The sequence below is a fragment of the Pelobates fuscus genome, chromosome 4 (assembly GCF_036172605.1).
Source record: "Pelobates fuscus isolate aPelFus1 chromosome 4, aPelFus1.pri, whole genome shotgun sequence".
Lineage (NCBI taxonomy): Eukaryota > Metazoa > Chordata > Amphibia > Anura > Pelobatidae > Pelobates > Pelobates fuscus.
Window position 1 is genome coordinate 363682716 of NC_086320.1, and position 24133 is coordinate 363706848.

At 36.1% G+C, this 24133-nt stretch overlaps 1 protein-coding gene across 1 annotated transcript in view; it reads left to right on the forward strand.

Annotated features, from left to right (window-relative positions):
- PTPRN2 (protein tyrosine phosphatase receptor type N2) overlaps positions 1–24133 on the forward strand; it is an 808683-nt gene that overhangs the window by 775748 nt on the left and 8802 nt on the right. Inside the window, exons 20-22 of the mRNA XM_063452665.1 lie at positions 15442–15495; positions 17015–17079; positions 22473–22546. Coding sequence (XP_063308735.1) covers positions 15442–15495; positions 17015–17079; positions 22473–22546 — 193 coding nt within the window. The remainder of the gene's footprint in view (positions 1–15441; positions 15496–17014; positions 17080–22472; positions 22547–24133) is intronic.

The window sequence follows — 24133 nt, forward strand, 5'->3', positions numbered from 1 at the left end:
CTGGTGCCATAGGCATTACAGCATGCTACAATTTAATTTAAACACATTTAATGTTTTATGTTACACCATCTGTGTATTTTTTGAAGAAATCAATTGCATTCCTATCTCACCCCTCATTTTTGACCGCCATATTTGTGCATAATCTCGCAACTGGGCATTTCAAAATTGTGTGCTTTCTATGCCTACAGCATTTTATTTCTGGCGATTTTAGAAAAGCAATGAACACTTGCAAAATAGTACTATTGGCTCTGATATCTTACAATCTGATTTAAAGTGCATAAAGATGGCTGTCAGAGGAAAGGTAGGCAAGATAATTCTTTAAAAAATTCAATATACATGATTAAAATAATGATAATGGTATATTATGACATAAAGAATGTATTCAGATATTTAAACATTTTGATGACAGTCTGAGACTATGCCTTAGATATAGAAAAGCAGATGGATATTGCAGATCACCTGAATCTATTGGATACAAAGCCTAATCTTACTTAGCAGTATACATGCACATATTCTAAATAATCACTTTAATTACTGATTTTTTTTCTTTTTCTATTATTTGCATGAACCTGTTGGTTTGACACATGGATAAAGATTTTTTTTTTGTCACTCATAAAATATGTGACCTATAAACCCTTATTTAGCATTTTCATCTAATTTGCAATGTTTTTATGTGTTTTCATCTGGTGCTCAGGTAGTGATACAGAAAGGGATTTTTTTTTTGCTAATTGGGTTCCACTAAAAATATTTCTGTTTATAACAGAATATAGAGTTTTAAACAAAAATCATTAATCCTATAATGCGATCTATATATTTTCTTAAAATAAAGTCACATAGGTCAGATCAATATCTTTTTATAGTGGAGATTTGCATAATAATTGCACTTTAATAGGGACATTTAATCAATACATATTACTAAAGACTGCCTGAACACAAAAAAATCAGATGGCAACATCTGGAACATTGATTCTTTCACTAAACAGTGCTTTGTGGTGACTTGACAGTCACTACCAAATTTAAGCCAAATTTAAGTCAAAAAGCCAAAATGGAAATAACGTAAAATTATACAGAGCTGCAGATATTTTTTCCCAATGGAGTTGATTATCAGCTCAAAATTACTGACTATATTATGGACGGTCACTCTTGGGGTTATTTTAAATACCTTGGATTCATCTTCACCACAATTCCAAAAATAGAACCTGCGTAGGGTTATTCCAAGCCCTTCATTGCTTCTCCCCACCCACCTTCTCACAGGTATGTGGACCACAGGTATGTGGATTTAGGACTTTGGATGTTTTTGAACTTTTGTTGTACTTTTTGTTAACTTATTGAGGATTTCATCTAGTTTACATGTTGCTTATGAGGCCTGTGAGTATTTTCTGTTCCATGTTGCACATTTTTCAATAAATTGCGTACTTTTAAGCATCCACCTTGTAAAAATGCTTTTGAGCTTACTGAATCTAAATTGTGATTATAAAGTTCTTTTTTGGAATTGTGGTGAAGATGGTATTTGGAATTATGAACCAGCACCAGAAGCCCAGCAGTGAATCTGTCAGCTACAGTAAGTAACCACTGTGTACTTAATTATTTTTCTTTTTATTTATCGGAGTTGCGGAATAAAGACTATGCACAGAGGAGATTTTCTACTTTTTTTTTTTTGTTTGGTTTTATGCCTCGGATTCATGTTTATGAGGTTAAAAAGAAATAAAAATAGAAAACTTGTTTTATTTTCTGGTTACATTGTGAAGACATTTCCTCCTCTATATGGCACTTCCCACTTTCTAGATGGTTCATAAAAGCATATAATTACGGTGTAGAATGGCACTTGACATATAATCAGCTCTTTCACTTAGTGCTTTCTACGCAGCTTTTATGTTCTGCCACCGTTCATCATATCACGAAAATAATATGGGTTACTGAGAGACAACGATGACCTTTTGTTTCTCAGGGTTTGTCATATCGTAGGTTTGTAAAAGCTTTTTTGAGAAGATGTGACACATTGGTTAAGGGACCGTTCTCAGAGACAGAAGGTCACCAGATTCAAATCCTGTCTGTCACATGCTCGCACTGTGGTCCTGGCCAAATCCATTTATCTTTTAGTGTCAACGGTTTACCTCATTGTGAGTGACTTATAACAATGACTTGAATCCATCCTTCCTGACTCCATGCAAAATTGTGGGGAAGAAACTGCGAGTTGCATGATTCTGTCAAGTACATCTCTGAATCATGCATGTTTATACAATGTGGGTAGTGAATTATATTGTCCCACAGCTTGGATGAGATTTTGTACGTGTTTGGTATCCAGAAATGTGTTTGTTTGCATATGTTAGGTTACTATGGTTTGCATTTGGCAGGTTACTACGTGGAATATTTTAACACTATACATTTTTCTTCTGCGATCTTAATTTCTTGTTTGTTTTATTCATTTATTTTTTATTTGTGAATGGTTAGTAGACACTTGGGCAATGTTTTAATTTCAAACACATCAATACAAACTAATTATTTCGCATCACAACACAAGATCCATGCAGTGTCTTCACTGTTTAAAGAGCTGAATATGAAAAATAAGCAATTAGTGTACTGTTTACATATAGGATCTGATGTGTATATTGTACATCATTATCAGATTTTGGTTGGAATTTTAAGTTTAATTACACTAGTGAATATAAAGTTTTGAGGTTTTCTACGCAAGTCATAAAAGAATCTGACACATTTCCTGTTATGACACCAATGGGTTGTTTTCATCTACTAGATTTATACATTTATTAACTGTGAATAAGATTAAAGCAGCCTTTTCAAGGCTCAATGTGTTATGTGCGTTCAAAATCATATTATTTAACAAGAAAGATTAATTTAGCTTTTACAAGTTTTTTTTTTTTTTTTTTTTTTTTATAAATCTCTTTATTAAAGGATTAATAAGGAAGACATGTCGAACTGATAGGACACGCAGGTCCAGCATTGTGAATGAAACAACAAAGTAGAACAGGTAGATAACGGCATTGAACATTCACTAGGTAATCATTAACGGTCTAAACAATAAAATATCTACGACGATTGAGCCTGGTCCTTCATAAGCGTAATTTCAACATGTGAAAAGATATAAGCGGAAGTGGATAAATCTTTCTTGCGCCTACAAATCTTTTAACTGCATCAAGAAGCAAGCAAACCATCCTCACAATGCCTCAGGCCGAAGTGGTGGGCTTTAGGTACCCGAAAACACTTCAACAAAAAAGTGTACCCACTTTACTGCATTATAATCATACAATAAGTTACTGTAGTGCTTGATCTAGCTCTGCCAAGTTTTTTTTAAATCTTCTTTTTTTTTTTTTTAATTCTTTATTTTTGTTGTGCACGATAGGTTACAAGCAAGCCTGTTATGCCACGACAGCAGTCACAGGTATATCAACGTTAACATCGTCATGGCAGGTTTGATCTGCACATTTTTTGTGAGTAGGTATGCGTACTAGTACATGCAATCAACATTAACAGTGTGCAAATTTTGAAAGTTATGCGTATTAAAACGTACATATCACGGAAAAGTTGGTAGAAGAGAGACAAAGGAGGAGAACAAGGTTTGAGCATACAATCTATGTTCAAGATTATACTAGGTAGCTCTCGCTAAGCTGAGGAACGGGTGGTGATACATCTCACTTGTCTGCCCAAATGGGTAAATGGTTTCGCATCATGTTAGCACTCAGACGTGTGTAGCTTGAGCACATAAAGCTTAATATGAGAGCAGTATCAACATTAAGAAGTTACTTCGTTTGTTTTTGTCAGAATATATAGTAGTTAGGCTTTTTCTTTTCATCTGTGGTATTGGTACATTGTGCATTATTCGCTGAAATCTCACACTAAACAAATTGCCCGCTAAACAGATTGCCCGCTTAACAAATTGCCCGCTTAACAAATTGCCCGCTTAACAAATTGCCCGCTTAACAAATTGCCCGCTAAACAAATTGCCCGCTAAACAAATTGCCCGCTAAACAAATTGCCCGCTAAACAAATTAACTTTTCTATATAAAGGCTTATAAAAACAATAAGTAATCTGTTGCAACAAGAAAATAAAGTATGGTGGGCATCATTAAGTATCGGCCTAGGTCCTAGGTTCAGTATGTATAAAGCTCAGTTAACGGTGTAGTGAAGTTATAGCTAACATGAAATACACTCTATAGCTGTATGACCTATCCGGGCACCATTCTAGTGATTCAAGACATATGCTGTGATTCGAGTCTCTGGGTGATTACCAGCAGTAACAATGTCCCTTCAGGTGCAGACTGTAGAGGCTGGAGCCCAGCACTGCATTCTTTTCAAAACGACTCCTTCAGCCGATGCCCACTGGGTGTGCAGATCTGTCCGGCATGGGGGTGACCTGTCTAAGGGCGGCATGCTCGCCTGGTGAGGTGGTGGAGAGGTTGCTTGCGCGGCAGGACAGATGTCTCCCCAGGGCCCCTTCCTCGGTTGACGGCCCTGCTGCATCATGAACGGTGTCGCAGTAGTTAAGCCTTTCTTTGTGCTGGGCTGCGCTGAGGTGGTCGACCGTTGCTGGGAACGCGGAGCGGTAGGCAGGTCGGGGATGCTGGCGGGTCCTACCTTGATGGGTGATGGCGTGAGTGCTGCCGTCCAGGGAACTTGGTGCAGTTTCCCGCCTCACCGATCTCCGTCGAGGGTGCCGTCGTGAGGTTGCTCTGGAGACATGAGGGGGGTTTCCCCGCAGGTAGCGCCGGGTAGCCGGGCGGATCCACGCCGCCGCCTGTTTCACGGCCTTGTTGTAGGACCGTCTCTGAGCTTGGAACTTCATCCAGAGGTAGGAGCAAAGCCGGTCGAAAAACTCCACCGTATGCTTGGGTGGCTGAGTGAGTGTGTGCTTCGGGGACCGGGATGACCCCCGCCGGTCCAGAGGGGGGGGTAGCAGAGCTGTGTCAGGCTTGTGAGCGTGCCCTCCGCCGGGAGATCGGCCGCCTCCCCCAGGCTTCTGGCTCCGCTCTGGCTTAGGCCGCATGGCCGGTTCAGGCGATTTCGTCACGTTTTGGGCCGGGACAGGTATCATCCTGCTCCCCGGTGCTTCCTTAGTCGCTTTCTGGTCACCGTGGGTCGGTCTCGTCTGTAGTTTGGCCAGCATTGGCGTTTATTAGCCCACCGGTGCTGGAGCTCTTAAAAGACTCGACCGGCCATCTTGGCTGTCAGGCTCCGCCCCCCTAGCTTTTACAAGTTTTAAATAAATAAAAAGCCAGTTAAAGAATAAAGTGTTATAAACATTTTGAAAAATCTGAGAAACTGTAATTTATATTCATTATTTTTTTTTCTGTGTTAGATTAAGTAGCACTCAACTTCTATCATACCTAGACAACAAATGAAAAAAAAAAGTTAGGTATTTCAAAAAATACCAATTATAAGTAATTGTAGGTATTACAAAATACTTAATAACATGAGTATCTTACTTATCTTTTATTCTCAATCAAACACACACAAAAAAAAAAAAAAAATACAAAACAAAACCTCGAGTGGTTCTCTGTATATTAATCTGATTCTATATTGCCTCGTAAAGGTCTGTTTTCATTTGAATCAAACTCTCCATTTTTCCATTATTTTTGTGTTAATCGCCCCATTGCTGATTTCTTGTAATGTAGGTATTTTAATAGATTTCTATTTACACACTAGCACTGATTTTACTAATAATAAAGTACAAGATATAAATGTTGATTTTGTTGAGGAAATGTTTATTGGCTAAATAATTAAATCCTGATGCATTACAACTTCCAGATATGAGTCAGTGAGCCCACTTCCGCACAATTCAACTCAAATTTATTGGGAGAGGAATTATACTGTATATATGAGACACATTGTATTTTACAATCACAGCACAGCAATTACATTTTAGTACCAGTAGATAAAGACAATACCTCAAATGTTCTTGAATGGTAGCATCAGCTTAGAAAAAAGCAATACAAACTTATGAGGAATATATCTCCCAATCATCCTAAATTGTTCTTAATATTGTATGTTTACCTAGATAAATGGCTACGAACAAGTCCCTCCCTTAGCACTCCTCCAGCCACACCCCTAAAACAGCACCCCTCTCTGGCCAGTTAACATTTTTAAATGTTTGATTCAATAAAATTAGAGAAACAGTTGCTTACAGGGACACTACAAGCACCAATATAACCTTAATGCATTTGATAGCCTTTGGCCTCATTTTTTTTGCATGCTCAAATCTTTATAGTTTTAGCATACAAAAAAAATAATGTTTGGCTGAATACTGCAGCATAAGCCTGCCTCCTTGGCCACTCCCACTGACTCCAGAGAAATACTTCCTTGTCAAAGGTATGCGCACAGCTCAGCCACTGACAGGACATTTAATGTTTGTGCAAAAACGATACAGAATTGAGAATGCATTTAGAGCATATTATTGAGGATAAAACCTATCAAATGTATGAAAGTTTCATTGGTGCCCGGAGTGTCCCTTTTAAAGTCTTTGACTAAATCAGGTGTCAAACTTGCCAAAAAGCTTGTATTTTTCACATACAAATATAAAAATCGAAAGAATTTCACAGAGACAAAAATAAAGATAAACTCACAAACCCTTACTAAAACAGAGAGACCAGATGGAATTCTAAAATAATGGGGCTTGGTGTGGTTATGATTTAAAAATAAAAAAAAAAAACCTCCAGCGTATTCCACAATGCTGACTAATTTGGACATAAGCCCTAGTCTCTGCAGGAATACTGCAATCTTCCGTTAAATTATATAAATTGCTTTTTTTGTCATGTATTTAAATTTGGCAGGACATTGTGATTTAGATGGAACATGAAATATTACTTCTGTTTGTTTTTTATTTATTTATTTTGCTTGTTTGCCATTTGTTAGTATGATTTTATAGAGCTACCAAATTATAAATCTCCGTTACTAAGCGTTTGCTCCCGTATTGTATGTAGTTACCTGCTTTGATGCTCCACACCAGGTTATTAGCAGATTGTGCTGGCTCCCCATCTCTTCATACAGCTGTGCACATCTGCATTCCGTCTGTTCAGTCTACAGAACTATTGTCATAGTGGCAAACTGCATTTTCAGGTATCTAGATCACTCACTGCATTCCAATGTCTACTTTAGTTGAGATAGCAACAAATATACCAAAGATATGGAACAATAAAAGATAAGATACAATGTATAATACTCCTGTTTCCTGAAAGTCAAAAGTCCGAAACCTCTAAAAACACTGGAAGACTCTTAAAGTGGATCTGTGACTTTCGGGGGTATTTGCATATTTTGCAAAGGTGACATTTCCGATTAGGGACAGATGCAGGGATACAATAAATTAGAGTCTTACTTACCTGAAGCCATCAATTGCGTCCGCCTCAATCTTAGTTCTGCTCCTGGAACTTTATATCTCGCATGCGCGAGAGCACAACACTGAGGTTCCCACAAGCTCCTCCTATTATCAAACTCAAGCATTACCATAAGACTAAGTAGTCCCTAGTGATGTCCTTGGACTGCGTTGGAATTTCAATGAATTTTCAGCAAAGTCAGAATCTGTATTTCCTAAAGACGATATTTTTATGAACTACTGAGAAGTGACAGGGCCACTAATGGTAGATTAATGGTGGCCTCTGGATTTTGACTCATCGTTATTATTTTGATTCTTCATTTTTGTACTTCTGCGGGACTGGCCGCTATCTAATACATATCCAGCTGTTTTTATAGTCACATAATCCTAGGCTTAATGCTGACCTGGCTTAGGAACTGTAGCTCTGCATTCCTTAAAGCACCATCTGTTGACTGTCTTTGCTATAACATTGATAGTGTATCTGCAGCAAAATAATGCATGGTTGGGGTATTCTTGAAATTTGGAGAGAGGGGTAATCTAGATGTGGACCAAAATTCCCATCATGCACGTTGTCTGTAGTTTCCCCATAGGAATTATTGCTAGGCAAATGTAAGCATGTTTTAATTAGGAAATATAATATTAACTAGATTATTTGTATCTAAATATCTACATTGTTAACACTTCATTATTGTGCTTTGTTCTGTGCTCATGAGATTCTTTAATGCTGGGCGTTGAAATGTGAGTGTTAAATGTATATGATGTGTTGACCGCCCTTGTAAAATGTAAAGGTTAACCCAAACGCATTTTTTGTTTAACTGGAATAAATTGTGCTCTTCTATTTTCCATAAAGCTTTGTTAAAATCTTTGAATTTATTTGCAAAATGTTTGAGTGTTTCTCAATCTGAATGGTTACAGAAGGCAAACGTTAATTACTGAAAGTGAAAAATATTGTTCTTGAGAAAGCGTGTATTATTCAGCATATATTAGCAAAATCTATTTAAAATAACCAATTATAGGATTGTATTGTCGCAGCTGTTTGCTATCTGCCTTTTTAATAGACTTTTGTGTCCAATAGAATATATTTTTTTAAGATGTTCTCTATTGATTGTACTCTTGCTGTGTATTAGTAGTTTAATTTAATTTAGGAACATGCATAACTTGGGCCGTGATCATCTTAGTACGTAGTGCGTATTGTGTTTTTGGTTGTTTTCTTTTTATTTATTTATTTATTTTTTTGCACTTTGTTTTTCTTCAAACAATCGCATTGTTTATTCGCTGTACACTAAATAGAAGATTGTGGAAAACTGACAAGAAAATTGCAAAGTTTTGTGCCAAAACAGCCAAGCTTGGGGGAAAAAAATCTATAAATATTTTTTTACAGCTTGGATAGTTTGTCCTAAATTTTGCAATGTATTTAGAATTCCTTCTCATCACCTAGTTGGATGTATAATTTTCTGTGAATAATATAAAATCTCTGGAAGTGATTGTATTGCTTTCCACCTGAGGTAACGGCTCAAAACCAAAAAAATAATAAACAAATTAGAAAACCAATATCCTATGGCAGATTCTCACGAGATTCTCATCCTCTATTAAGATCTAGTCATCATAAGTGTTTTAGGATTTTTTGTCAATGGTATATTATCTCCCAACTTAATCATCAATGGATTCTAAAACATTTCAATATACTTGGTGTCTTGTTTTGGCAATTCAATAAAATGAGTATCAGTGAATTATCTGTTATAATTATCCCTTGAATTTTCACAAGACACCTTTGCATATATCTTCATGATCAAGGGAGACAGATAGATGGGCAAGACTGGGCAAATGTCAATTTGCCCAGCTACAAATGTGGGGAGTCCTCAACCATAAACAAACACTATTTTGGTGGCAGTCAACTATTAATGGGAAGAGCAAAGACCATATATTGAAGGATTAGCTCAGTTTTGAGCTGTTAAATCCAGGAGACAGGCAATTTTCAAGGTATGAGTAAAGTGTAGACAAGGCATGGTAATGAATGAAGTAATGTATTGTTAAAAAATTTGCAACTTTCCTCCTAGGACCGTAAAGTGACCTGACTTTTCAAACAGAATGAGTATGGAATATGGGAAATGTACTTTTAAGGATTGATTTAAATCAATGGTACCTTAGAGGATTTCTTTATTCATATGCTTTTCCACAAGGGGCAGTCTTGGTCAGCCTTAAAAGAAAAGGTTAAAGGGTATTTAGACCCACTACATTTAGATTAATTAATTTGTTTTTAACATGATGAATGCGATTTGTAAAAAAAGCAGGCGTAGACCTGGTGTTTGATCAACTGCAAGGAACAATTTGGTCAGTATCCGATGCTCCAATGTTAACCTCAGAACAAAGGTCACAAGGAATCTGCAATGTGCTGCTTTGTAGCCAAGTATACACCATATCTGCTTTTTAACCACTTCAATCCCATGTTTTTCCACAAATGTGTGCAGCACGTTCATGATTACGTTAAGACCACTTTTTATTCAATCAGGCAATGCCTACATATCAACATTCTGGTTACTTCGTGATGTATGCATTGTCGTTAACTAACACCGCTCACTTGAAAATTGTTAAAAAATTCTTATTTTGCCAGCTAATTAGCAGTGGCCAGTGTCATTTTTGTGATGTTGCAGCTAGTAATATAAGCCCAGTTGCATAGTCACAAAAGTGATCATTGGAAACTGTAACTCCGCTGCAGGGACAAAATGGGAATCCCCTATTCTGTGCCTTTAACAACCTCTGACCTTTGCTTGCTGATGGGTTTGCATGTTAATTTGCCTTTCGCTCATTGAACCAATTATTTTGTTTGTATTACTAATCATTCTTTCTCTTGTGCGTCTACACATTAATAAAACATGTTCTGTGTGAGCTGCTCGCTGTGATTTATAAATGTGCCTTTATAGAATGTGTGATCGCATAGTATAGATTGATTAACGGTCACTAAAATTAACCTTTATTCTGCAACAGACTTTAAGATACATTTGTATACAACAAACTGAGATATCTCTGGTGGTTCAGGAATTAATTATGTGAAGTTAAAGGTTGTGTTGCCAAGGCATGCTTTTTTAAGATGTACAATATTAAATCTGTGGGGTAGGGGAAGAAAGTGGGTAAAAATTATGTCAAAAATTGCATCAACGATTTTACAAGCGCTGTTTAAAGAACAACCAGCATTTCCGGATGACCAAATTCTGTTCAGATGGGTTATCAATACAATATGGGTTGCTGGTAGTCCTTGACATTTGGTTGCAGAACCTCTGGTTGAAATAAAAAAATAGATGGAAGGTTTCTCACTAAATTAAGTATTCTGGAGAACTGGCAAGAAAATTGCAAATTATCATCCAAAACTAACTGAACTGAATGACCTATTGATCTCTGCTATTATTCCTGCTTGGCTATATTGGCTTAAAATGTATAACTTTCTGGTCAGTTGTCTATCATTCCCAGTTTAGTAAAATAAAATAAAATAAAAACCTCAGGATTTTGTCTGTTGTGTGTCCCAAAATCTGTCTTCAACACGCACAATTGGAGCATGGTTTGGAGACATCACTACATTCGGACAGATGGATACCTAAAACATGCTTTGTTGTGTGTCTTGCCGGAAAGAGGACGAAAAACCTTTTCTCTAAATAAAGCCTGTTTGTTTTAATGTGGAAAAAATAATATAGTGAGCATACAACCCCCTTTAATTAGGACCCTTATGAAGTATGCATCCTGCCAAGGCAATTTTAATCCATGTAGAAGTATAATAGAATTGAAAAGATAAAAGAGACCGTGCACGCGTACTTTGTGTTCTAAAAAGATTCAGAATTACAAGTCCTTCCCTTCTACTCTGATAACAAAAGACTTCCATTATACCAGGTTTTAAGAAGTACTTGGTCTTGGCATGACTTCATATAGACTCTTGGATGGATCGAGCAGATGTCCCCATTAACCGGGGTTGCTTATAATCAATGTACATAGTAGGGCTGCATTAACATAATGTCATCCCTGTAGGATGCATATTTTTCTAAGCGTCCCTGTTTAAAGGAGAAATATGGTCACACTACTTTTGAAGTCCAGATGCTTGGACAAAGAAAAACAATAGACCCAACAAAGAAAAACGCACAAAATGTAAATTGTGTGACCCCGTGAAATTACTGGTCAGTGTCGAACATCAGTGATACTTCTTGGTACCAAAAAGGCTCAAAGGTTTGAAAGCCAAGCTATGTTACGCACCCATAGCTAACAACAGCTGCACAGTGGTAATGCTAATTTTGAATTGTATCCTTTAGCGTACTGGGTGTGTTCTATTGATGGCTGATAAATATCTTCCTTAGGGGTTAAAGCAGGTGGAGGAGACTGTGTATGATGAAATATGGGAATACATACATTTTTATACTGGTTACATCATAGTGAACATGAAGCTTCCTTAATGTAGGGAAAATATTTTAAGAAAACAGTATTCAATTTTTCTGAAGAATTCCTCATTAAAGGAGACATCTGGTCATGTAAATTTGGATATTCAGTGGTACGTTCACCAAAAAGTTAATTATGATCCGTAGAAAATCAGCCTCCAAAATTCAAGTTGATGTAGCGGAGTTGACGAAATAAAATTGACCTAAATTGTACAGGTTAATTCTCACGTAACCAAAAGTAACTGATTAATAATACACCAACTGAAATATTTTATTTAAAAAAGTGTAAGAGCCTGATAATGCATTTTGATTGCAAATTATTTCAAATAACATTGTTCTCTGCATGTTTTTCACTGTATTTTATTTATCTACAAAGCACCTGCATAGTCTGTAGCACTGTACAATCAAGCAACATGACACATAGAGACAAAAGTTTAGAAAATCGAGAATGTAGGAGACAGATTTCATTATAAAGTCAGAAGCCGCAGGGAATTACAATTTATATGTCTCACAAATGGGTATCATTATATACAGTATTTTAAATCATAAATGTGTCCAGTTCATGAACAAATAGAGAAAGACAGATAACTTTTTAAAATCAAAGTAGGGTAGATAAATTAATTGGTGTAATTCAGAATTCCACTGACTTTAAATGAGCTAGAATTTAAAAAAATACATATTATTATCCTTTCTGCCTGCGCTTTGGGTCTTACTCCGCAACCTATCAAAGGCTGCAACATTAGCGGTGTGTGTCTGACACACTGAGCCACACAGCTGACCACCTTCGGCTCAGTACAGTCATCTGTTACAGTTCCTGCAGAGATTACAAATAATAGCTTCACCAAAGATAAACTTCATTTCTGTGTGTTGGTAATCTCTCTTCCCTCAATTATCTTCAAAATCCAACATCATTTTACCATCGACCTGAACATCACCGCATACTTCTAAAAGTAACTTAGTAAATAAGTTGAAAACTGGATACAAATTGTATTCCGGCTAATAAATAAGGCACTATTACTGATGGGCTAAAAACAATAGCAACCTTTAAAAATAACTCTGCTGTAATAAACCGTTCTACCTGCAAAACAGCCTTCCTAAGGCTGCTCACGATTTCACATAATGGCTGTGTAAAAGTGTTCTCTCCCCTTTTTGTAATGTTGCAACTTGGAATCCAAAGGAAATTTATTGGGAAATGTAAGATTTTTATTTTTTTTAACAAGATGGCTAACTCTTTGGAATGATGCATATTTTTTACATGTTGGTGGAAACAGATATTTATAGCGACTCAATTAATAAATAGTAAAAGTTATTTGTTGGTTGCATAAGTATTCACACCCCGAGTCAATACTTGTAGGGTGATTCACTAAACTGTGAAATGTACCAAATCAAAATCTGCATTGCTAAATTGTGGAAAATTCCAACTTTGCCAGATTCAAAATTTTGGCTAGTTTTGCCTTAATTTTGCAATTCAGATTATAAAAGGAATGGTGAATAATCTGGTTGGTAGAACCCACTTTGGAAGAAATTACAGCTGTTGTTTTTTTATTGGGGGGGGGAGGGGAGGGATAAATCTCTATCACCTTTGTATGTGTTGATCCTGCAACTGCTGACCATTTTTCAAAACGGATTTGCTCAAACTCTGTCAAGTCGGATGGCAACCATTGGTGAACAGCAATTTTCTTAGTCTTCCTACAGATTCTCAATTGGATTAAGGTCCGTGCTTTGACTTGGACATTCCTTGTTTTTAAACTACTCCAGTGTAGTTAAAGCTGCATGTTTTGTTGAAGATGAGCCTCTGCCCCTTTTTCTATAGAATCAACATTGCTTCATAGAATTCACCATCGTGATTTTTTTTTATGGCGATGTTGTATAGAGGGTAACAGGTTTGGCTTTATGCCAAAAAAGTTTTTTTGATCTGAGACCAAACAACTTTTTTTCATTTTCTTTTCTTTTCTTTGATATTTATCCAAATCACAGTTGTTTGACTTTGTCATTCTAAGCAGAATCCAGATTGTGCCATATCCTAAGCAGAATTAAGGTTGTGCCAGATTCTTTCCATTTCCTGTTAAGGGATGTAACAGTTTGAGATGGTTTGAGATGGTTTTTAATAGCCTACTCCAACTGGTCCTTCTCCAGTTCCTTAAAATGTAAAAAATGAAAAACATACACGGAGAAGTCCAAGTTCTGTAACTAGGTTTGTGAACTAAGATGCGTCCGTACTGTCAAGTCCGAAGATATAAATAACAAAAAAGCAGGACCACCATTGGCAAATCAGAATAAAATCCACAAAATTAATTAATTCCATATGGACTTAAAATCTTCATAAATAACAAATAATGCTTCAACGTATCTTAAAGACTATAAGAATACATCTATGTGTTTTGCTACAAACATTATTATGACAATGACAAAGGCATTGTTGCACAAATCCTAATAAAATGCATTTTAACTCCAGGTCGTAACTCTACAAACTGAGGGTGAACACTTATACTGAACAAAATTATAAACGCAACACTTTTGTTTTTACCCCCTTTTTCATGAGCTGAACTCAAAGATCTAAGACTTTTTATATGTACACAACAGACCTATTTCTCTCAGTCTATGTAGGGTGTTTTTTACAGGATACAAACTTCATCTGATTTAAATAGCTTGTATATTTTGTTACATGTATGGCTTCACTTGCGTATTAAAATGTTGATCTTATGATCACACTGAGACCCATCAAGGACGCCATGTCATGTCAATATATTAATATAATTTTAGATGTTACATTTTCAAATTAGCAAATAATTAACCATATCCAATAATGAATAGATACCAATGTGATCGATCACCTTTTCATAAAACATAGTTTAGCTTTTCTAATTTTAAGAGAGTGATACTAGACCAGGGTGACAAGATGTCTCCTTTATCTTTGTATTTCTACAGAAAAAAATATTTTGCAGGGCAGCCATAAGATAGGAGCCTGTAAGATGTTAGTAAGGTATTTATAGCACTGTTGGTTGCCATAGTGTCTGGGTTCTTTTTTTATTTTATTTTTATTCAGTGTTCAAGCAGAGACTTCACATGATGCCTAGCATGCTTCTTAGCAGCTGTTTAAACTGCCAGGTTGTTAATTGATTTTTTTATGTCAAACTTCACTTGTCATTTGCTTCTAAATCCCATCCACACAGTAAGTACTCCTGGGTTCCACTGAAATAGTTCCTGCCCTGCATGATGCATTTTCCATAAGTGTTATAATTAAAAGGCAATTTTCCTTATAGAACAAATCATTAACCTGTAGTTCACACCTGTTGTTCCACACTTTCCAATCTTCTCAGTCAATGCTACAAGGGGTATTGTACATAAAGTGTGTTAAGAGAAGAAAAAAAAGAACATTTTATAAATGTTGCTTGTTATAGAACTTTGTTTGCATTCCTCATCGTGGTACAGAATATAATATATACATACATTGTTTATCTGTAGATTCTGTGTGTCCACCTTTTAAAAAATTTTTTTGCCAATATCTACTAAAGAATGGACTATAAGTGAGCTACCTATTTGACAATTCTAGAACTCGGATTTCTGTAAATATGCTAAAATCTGTTAATATTGTTTTTCCCTAAATGCAATCTCCATTCAATGTATGCACCAGCTACTAGTAATTCTTTAACTGATTTTTCCAAGGATTGATGAATTCCTTGTGTTTTTTTTTTTTTATCGTAGGAAAGTTAACAAGTGCTACAAGGGCCGGTCCTGTCCTGTAATAGTGCACTGCAGGCAAGTATGGTTTCTGTAACTGCTCCCCCTTTCTGTGAAAATTAGAATTGCACTGTCTGTATTTTGAGAATAAAATTTTCCCTTTCAGCCCAAGTGAGGTAAGTATGGCTCTTTTAACATGGGTGATGATTCTCAATTATGTTTTTAATTTTAGATTATGAGTGAGCTATTTCATATATTACATAATGATTAGTGACATTGTCTTACTTAATGGTCTAGAATATTGAACAGAAAAGTGTGTGTATATATTTATATATCTCCACAGACACTTTTCTATGCAATATTCTATATTCAATGTTGACCATATATATATTAAATATAATATACTTGTTTTTAATGTCTATAACTCATGGCTTTATAGCAGGACTAAATTGAATTTCTCATTCATCTGCCAACACATTTATGTGGAATTTGTGACAGACTGTGACACGCTTTGTGTTAAATAAATGTAACTGTCATTGTCCTCCTTTTCATGAGTTGTATGTGACAATACAATTAATTTTATAGCAGTTTGCATTTAATATTTTTTTAGGCATATTTTTTTTAATTATATGTATTGCAACATAATATACAGAGCTTTATATTTTTACTGGGGGGGGGGAGGTAAGTAATTTAAACATTAATGTGAACAGAAACACATATTATTAAGGTCTCTGTTCAGATAAGCTTACAATCTCAATGACTTTATTTACCAAATTTCTTCACCACCCATATTTACCCATATAGAATGTTCAGATACTTTTATAAAACAAAATGGAACACAAACAACAATAAACCAAATAAAATGAAAGAGGTAATGTTTAGTGTAAACATTGTGTTATTTTTAGACACAGACCTTGTAATCGGGTTTGAAATTATCGGAACAAATTAACACTTTAGTTGAAAGAACGGCTTGATTTTAAAGTCGAGGAAGAATGAAGTTCTTGCTCTCATTTATTTACTCTCCTCGAAGACTTTTAATACGTCATGCTTGCGTTGCTGTTGAAGTTGCCTAGAGGAGAAACTATTCGGCATCTACTTATCTTGAATTCATATGAATGCAGGCCAAGTGTTTGAGAGTCACACAATTTATTACTATTCAAAGATGTTAAGCCTTTGAAAAGCTTGTCTTCTCGCTATTGTCTTCCAAAGGACTGTTTATTGCCTTTTTATTACGCTTTCTCTTGTAGTTTGTTTATTTTATGCAATTTGTGCCCATTAAATCTGTGTTCATTTTGTCAATTACCTTTTTTATGATTTTTTTCTTTTTCTTTTTTTTGTTACTTACTTACAAAACTAGCACTATAGAGCAATGGCTAATCCTAACCGAACAGCTTGTGTTGATTAAAGGCTTTTTTTTTTTTTAGCTCTTTGTGTCTTTATGCTTTGGGTTCCCGCCCCCTCCTTTATAGCTCCTTCCGTTTAGTTTCTCCCATATGACATTAACAATAAAATTAATAGTTAAGAGAGAAAAAAAAAATCGTTGACTTCTTTTCTGCTCACCAGTGGAGTGCTAACCGAATTCTCTTATTATTCACAGTGATGGTGCCGGGAGAAGCGGAACATATATTCTGATTGACATGGTACTCAATAAGATGTCTAAAGGTGATCTTAAAAAGATGCTTTATTTCTGATATATGTATGTAGTTGCTATAGTAACAGTCAGCCTTTGAATGTAGTCAAGTAGATTTCCCTAGTGTGTTGTTCTCTACCCACCGTCCTCCCCCCTCCCTGTTATTTGGTGGACTGTACTTAGGAGGAGCAGTTGAATGGAAACCTAGTAATTGAAGGATATCTAGAATGGAATGAAATTATTAATTCCAAGGATATTGCTTTTTCTAGATGAATTATTTCAGCATAATCCCAACACTATTTTATCTCCAAATAGAACTATTCACATGTAAACATTTTTTATATATTCATTGATGTAGGTATAAATGTTACATTTTTTTTACAGTAATTTATGCAGAATGTGTGTTTTCTAAAACTGGTTTATCATTATTTACCTTCAATCATTTGTTTCTGTATATTTGTTAGTTTTAATTTGCGGTTTGTTACTTTTCCGTTAGTGAATTCTAAGTACGAGATTGTCCCTAAAGAGCTGTTTTCTCTCTTGCTGTTTAATATAGGTGTAAAATAAACATTTATTCAATTTTTTTTTTATTATTATTATTTTTTTTTTTTTTAAAGAATGTAAAATAAATAATAAATCTAAAAGTAATTAACAGAAAACCTTGATAAATTCTGAATTATGCTTGGCCTTTTTAGAGTGGCAGCCAGTGTTGTCGTCCCGTTCGAAGAGAAATAGCATTGTTGACTATGGAGGGTGTAATAGGTCTTAACAATGAGTTTTGCAACATCTTTTAAACATTAGTTAAATTAGTTTCAGCTCCTTTGTAACAAGTTGTGATGAAAGAGGACTCGGCTTACAATATATACTATTTATATGCATACAAAAGTAAATGAGAAGGATTCTGGCTTCAGTCATTCAGCCACTTAGATTGACTTTTTTGCATGAACACTAAAGAATTTCATTTATTGAGTCCATTGTAGCATGTAATGTCAAATTCCATTTTAAGTGTGTGCTTAGTCTCGCACAATAGAAGACAAGTCATGTGAAGCTGGCCAAAGAATGGAGTCACAGAGCTTTTTTAGATTGGTGACCGCCATTTTGTGTTTGACCTGCTCCCCTCTGCCAATGGGGTGTACAATTTGAAATCCGCTGACCTGGTGCTTAGGCTGTAGTTTAACTGAAAGATCAAAGGGCAACGCGGGCATTTCAACCCTGCTGAGGTGGGCCTTTCCCAGGCTGTCACACTGTGAGGCAGCCAAAGTTTTTGTTCTGACAGGAATCTAGGCCCGTTCTGTGAGGCCTACGTTGCCTTTGTCCGGCCTGAGAAGTTTGAGGCCCGGGTTCAGAATCTAGTGTTCATCAAAATGATCAAAGGCTTTGAAGCCTTGGACGTAAAATCTTTCTCTCCATTTCCTTTTCTTAAAGGATGAATTGTACAAGTACCAAAGAATGCCATTTCCAAAGCTTTTATACCGAGTGCGAGTTCTAACTTCAGACTTCTTAAGTTGTACGCAGAAAAATATAAGTGCACTTTCAGTATGGACCCAGCTGCAAGGCCTTCTTCTATGAGTATTTCTTTCTCCTATTTCTTTTTTTTTTTTTTTAAGGCTTTTAAAGATTAAGGTTTCCAATGTTTAAAAGCACTTTCAAGAAAAAAAAATAGAATCATTTGATTTTTTTTTTCTTCGATTCATTGGTTTTAGTCAACAATAATGTATTTTCTAATCAAAGTGATGTCAAAGAGAGAAATCCATTTCTTCACTTGGAAAGCGGAACATTTATAAGAGGTCCTTTGCTTTCTTTGTGCCATGGCATTAAAAGAAAATGTTTTAAACAAAAAGCATTAAAGAATTTAATTCTGCATGTTACTTTAAATCTACCATTTGTCCGTATTGTGTAGTGGGGAACATAGTTAGAAAAGAAAGACCCAATAGAATGAATGATTTATGTGTACACTATATATTTTTAAAAGCAAATGTCCCGTATGTTCTTTTGATAAATATGATTGGGTAACTGTAATATATATTTCTCATATGCTCAGAAGATATTAGTGTAGCATAAGTGAATTAATCTGAATTATTATAATAAGAATTATTAATATGGACAATGTTTGCCCTGCTCTTTTGACTTTTAATTTTTTAATTTTTATTTATTTTTTTAAACATGTAGCTTGTAGCATTTTGGTATTGAAAACATACATAATGTCACAGAAGATGAAGTAGGCCTTATACTTCTTCAAATGCGTGGGGGAACCCCTGGTATTAATAAAATCCCATGAAAATGGTTTGATTTGGAACCTGTGGGTACTTCATGCAGGCTAGTAGCACCATAACCACTATTACGAGAAGTACCAAAACTCTAATGGGAACACAATCTTTCTTTTATAGCATATTCCCTTAGAAGTAGATATTTAGAATTGGTTTTGTTGATGGCATTGCTTGTATTACTTTGTAGATGGATTTCATGATGCCCAATAAGGATTGCTAAGGAAATTTGCAGAGAACTTTTAAGTTCCCATGGGACCCTCAGCTGGCTACCAGCTCTTCACATATAGATGGTTATAGGGGCCAAGCAAGTTCATGGTTCCAGCTCCCCTGTCTGACCCATAGACATCTGCCTACGGTCACATTAAAGTTAATACTGCTCTGGAAATGTGTGTTTTTTATTTGTTATAAATGGCTATATTTTCATTGGCGCAAGAAAAAGGCAGTGCCCTCTACCATCTAGGTAGAAAGTAAAAAAAAAAAAAAATCAGTGTAAAGAGGTGAAAATGAATGTTGACCAAGTTATTAGTTCGGGTTTATAGATTTTATTTTCTGTGTCTGCTTCCTCATTGTAAAAACTACAACTTACTCTCTCCCAGACTCTGCATTCCCTCGGAGCACTCATATTTAGAGAAACCTACCAGCTCTCCTCTTGACACTTTAACCCTGATAACCCTCATCTGTCTCCCATCTACTGTGCCCCCAATCCTGAACACTCCTCCCATTCTTTGGGTACATGCGAATCACTTAATTCCCTTTGTGAACTTGTCCCTTGTCCCGTTAGATTGTAAGTTCTTTGGGGCAGGGCCCTCTTCACCTAATGTTCCCATGTGTCAAGCTTGTTTTGTTTTGTTGAATTGAATGTTTGTCTTGTTTAATAAAGAGGTTGTGTTATCAGATTCTATAGATGCATTTAAAAACAGGCTTAAGTGGTTATTTGCATAAACAGAATATTGAAGGATATAATTGATATGAATGTAAACAGGTTGTTGTTGATCCAAGGAAAAATATGATTGCCATTATGGTAATGGAAGGAAGTCAAGAAGGATTTTTTGTGACATAATTGGAGATTGCAACAATTTGTTTTGCATAAATAAAAGATCAACCGCATAAAAGAATGTCCTTCAAGGTTGAACTTGATGGGCTTTAGTCTTTGTTCAGCCTAGACAACTATGTAACTATGTAACGAGGTCATTTTCCTGGCACTATAGGGTTAATAGGTCCCCCCTGTTAGCCACTTACCTGAATCCAGCGCTGATGTCCCTCGTCGCTGGATCAGGCTCTGCCCATGCAATGGCCGCGCTCGCATTAGACCTCCCCATAGGAAAGCACTATTCAATGCTTTCCTATAGGGAAAATCTGACGCTGGAGGTCCATGAGGACGTCCAGCGTCAGATAACGGACCAAAAGTCTGTTTGAATTCCAGAAGCCCTCTTGTGGCTGTCTGTTAGACAGACACAGAGGGCAGACTTAGAGCTGCAAGGTAAACATTGGAGTTCTCTGGAACTGCAATGCTTAACATTGCAGCACTAAGTGCAAAAGGGTCACAGCACCCAGACCACTTCAATGAGCTGAAGTAGTCTGGGTGCCTACAGTGTCCCTTTAAGGGTTGACTCTGCTTATTGAATAGCCATATTCCCTTAGACATCAACAGAGGAAATGTAACCCATACTCTGCCAAAGGATTGAGCTCGGTATTGGGGACTCAAGTCCTAGCTCCTTCCTGCTCTATTAACAAACTGCCAGGAGGCGGGTAAGGGGCCCCCTGGCAGTTTGATCTCCCCACCGGCCTAAAAAAGGCAGACAGACGGCCGGACTAAATGATTTTGCGAGCCTTATATGGCCCGCGGGCCGTACGTTCCCCACCCCTGCTATAATCTGGAAAAGTGGCCCTCCCAGATATCTCTGTAAAATGCGTACAAATAAATAAATATGTAAAAATAAATAATAAAATAATAAATAAATAAAATAAAATTGCGTGCAACATAATACTTATTTTTTTTTTAGGTTTAGTTGATTATATAATCTATAGATCATAAATTGCGGTTTTATCAAACGTTAGCTCATACTATCTATTCTAGTCATTAATTGTGCATATCGTGAGCACACTGTGGGACCAGTCAAAGTCCCTGCACCAGGTGAGCACAGCATATAGGAGTGCTGTTAACCCCTGTTTATATAGTGCTACACCATTGGAAGATATATGTGATTTATCCCTTAGACATGGATCATAAAGATACCTACCTGGATTGAATATATAGGATATTTAACTAGGTGAAAGCTCTATTTAGGGTGTGTTAGGTGGAGGTTTTTGTCTAGGTTATCCCCATAGGGTGAAACCCTTGGGGTGCTGGAGGATCGAGAAGAAGCTTATTACAGTGCATAATGCAACAACTTGGACATATAAAAATTCAATATACACACTGGGACATTGTTTCAATTTAATAAGTTCTATAAACATTTTTTAAACAAGTTCTATTTTATATTTTGTTCTCTCAAATTTGAGAGATATTACCATTTTGTGCGCTAACTCATTGTTGTAAAGATCTATTCTAGACTTCAATCACATTTTCGCTATTAGAAATTAAGGGGTTACAGTCAATTAGTAAATACAAAACCATTTTATGACTCTCCCCCACATGAAAAACCCATGTGGCAAGGTAATTCATAAAGATAATTATAACTACATGACTTTTGGCGCTGCGGTAATAACAATTACAATGCTGCATATAGATCATATAGATCACAGTAATGTGTTTTTCCCTCTATAGATGCATCAGATTAATATTAATGATTGAATATAATGATGCTGATCTCAATTTGCAGCCCATTTATCCACCTCAAAATCGTAGCAATTGTGCTGTAGTTCTAGAAAACCCATAATCGTCTGAACGTAAAAGATTGTTCTCTTGCAACACACAATAGACCCATATCTCCCTGAGCATGTCTTTTTTCAGAAGCCGATAATGATCAAAGCTACATTCTTCTTTTTCTATACGAACATCACAATTGCATCTGTCTGCCACATCCGCCGAGGCCTGAATTAATATTTCTCAACTGGACTGTGGTCCGATGGGAACCTGTTGGTAAAAAATGATTGACAGATGCTGTGCGGGTTATCTTGTGTTTTGAACTCTCCAATTTGTGTTTTGTTTTTTATAGGTGCTAAGGAGATTGATATTGCAGCTACCTTAGAGCACTTGAGAGACCAACGACCAGCCATGGTCCAAACAAAGGTATTGTCAATATATTCAAGAAGATATATTAATTTATTTTTTTCCGCTGTAATTGTTTTTGTGGTAAATGGGGAAATGGCTGATAACTGTGCCTGGGTTTCAAATAAAGAGGATTGAAGATTTATCTGTCCAATATATTTCATTTTTCATTGGTGTTAAGTCTCCTGGGGACATGGTAGAATTCCATAACAATTAACAAAAGATGAAATACGGAAGGAAGTGATAATATTCTCACCGCTAATCAGAAATCACAGATTAAGCTCTGATACTCGGGATGTATTCATAATTAAAAATTTCCATCTTTGCTTTTCTTTGTTTTATTTTTGCATTTATTTATATATATATTTCTAATTCTAAATATTGGACTGGGTTCATGCTGTTATGTTAACCCTTGAAGACGAGTCACTGTCCTACATCTTTCATATATTATTAGATTTTACCCGTTTCCTTTTTAAATATATGAAATACTCTGTTATTTTATGTTACAGTTTTTATTTTGGGCATAAGTTAAAATTTCTGAATCATAATAAAGATCAATGACTCTGGGAGTGCTTTGTTCTCATGTTCTAATATCTGAGAGAGAATGAAAAATTATAATGAAGTTTATTACCTTCTTCAGAATGAAGTGGTTTAGGTTTAATGTCCCTCTCAATTTAACCCTGCGTGAATGGCAGTGTTTATATTACAAAGTTTAAATGATTTTAGAGGCTGACACACTGACAGCCACTAGAGGCAACTCTGCAGAAAAAGTCAAGTGAAACTCTGTTATTTCAATCAGATCGTCTCATAGACACCAACTGATTGGCTCAGCGTGGTGTTTGTCTGCGCATGCACATAATTAAACAGAAAAATAAAAAAAAAAGTGCTGCACTTCAAATCGTGTGTGCTAAATCCCAAACGTAGTGATATAGTTACTATTCCATTAGCAAGTCTCTGTGTTCCTAAAAAAACACAATATCACATAGTGCAAAACCAACTATGAAAAAAACCCTTGGTGAATACACACCCCAGAGGAATCCACTCACATAGACCAGATCCTCCAAACATGGCTCTGGGTATTAGTGTATGAAATGAGAAGGGAGACCCCACAATATACACTTTCTTCACTTAAGGTATAAGTATAAGGTATAAAAGAGAACGGCAGGGAGATTCCTAATAATATCCCAAAAACATGCTATTACACACTGTTAAGGACTCTAATTAAATTTAAATCCACTTTGGGTGCAAGGTTTCAAATAGTTCAGTGATCCTATCTATTGTGGCATTCTCAGCCTGAATTTTGTTGTACATCAAGCTCCACTGCTTCAGCCGTCTGTCTATGACACACACAGTCCTCTGACGCATTTCATCCCAAATCACATGAGCTTCCTCCAAAAACATTTAGCTTCATACTTCCTCATTAAACAAGCCTCATCAAAATGAATGATCACAGCCAAAGAACAAAGTCCAACCGCTGAGAGAGCAGTGCGGCGTGGGATAAAAAGTAAGTAAAATACTTTTTGGGGTGGGGGGCTATAAAGTTAGGAATAATTTAGTTCGGAAAAAATAGAAAAGCAGACCTGGTGGGTCAGAAAAAATTGGGCGCCC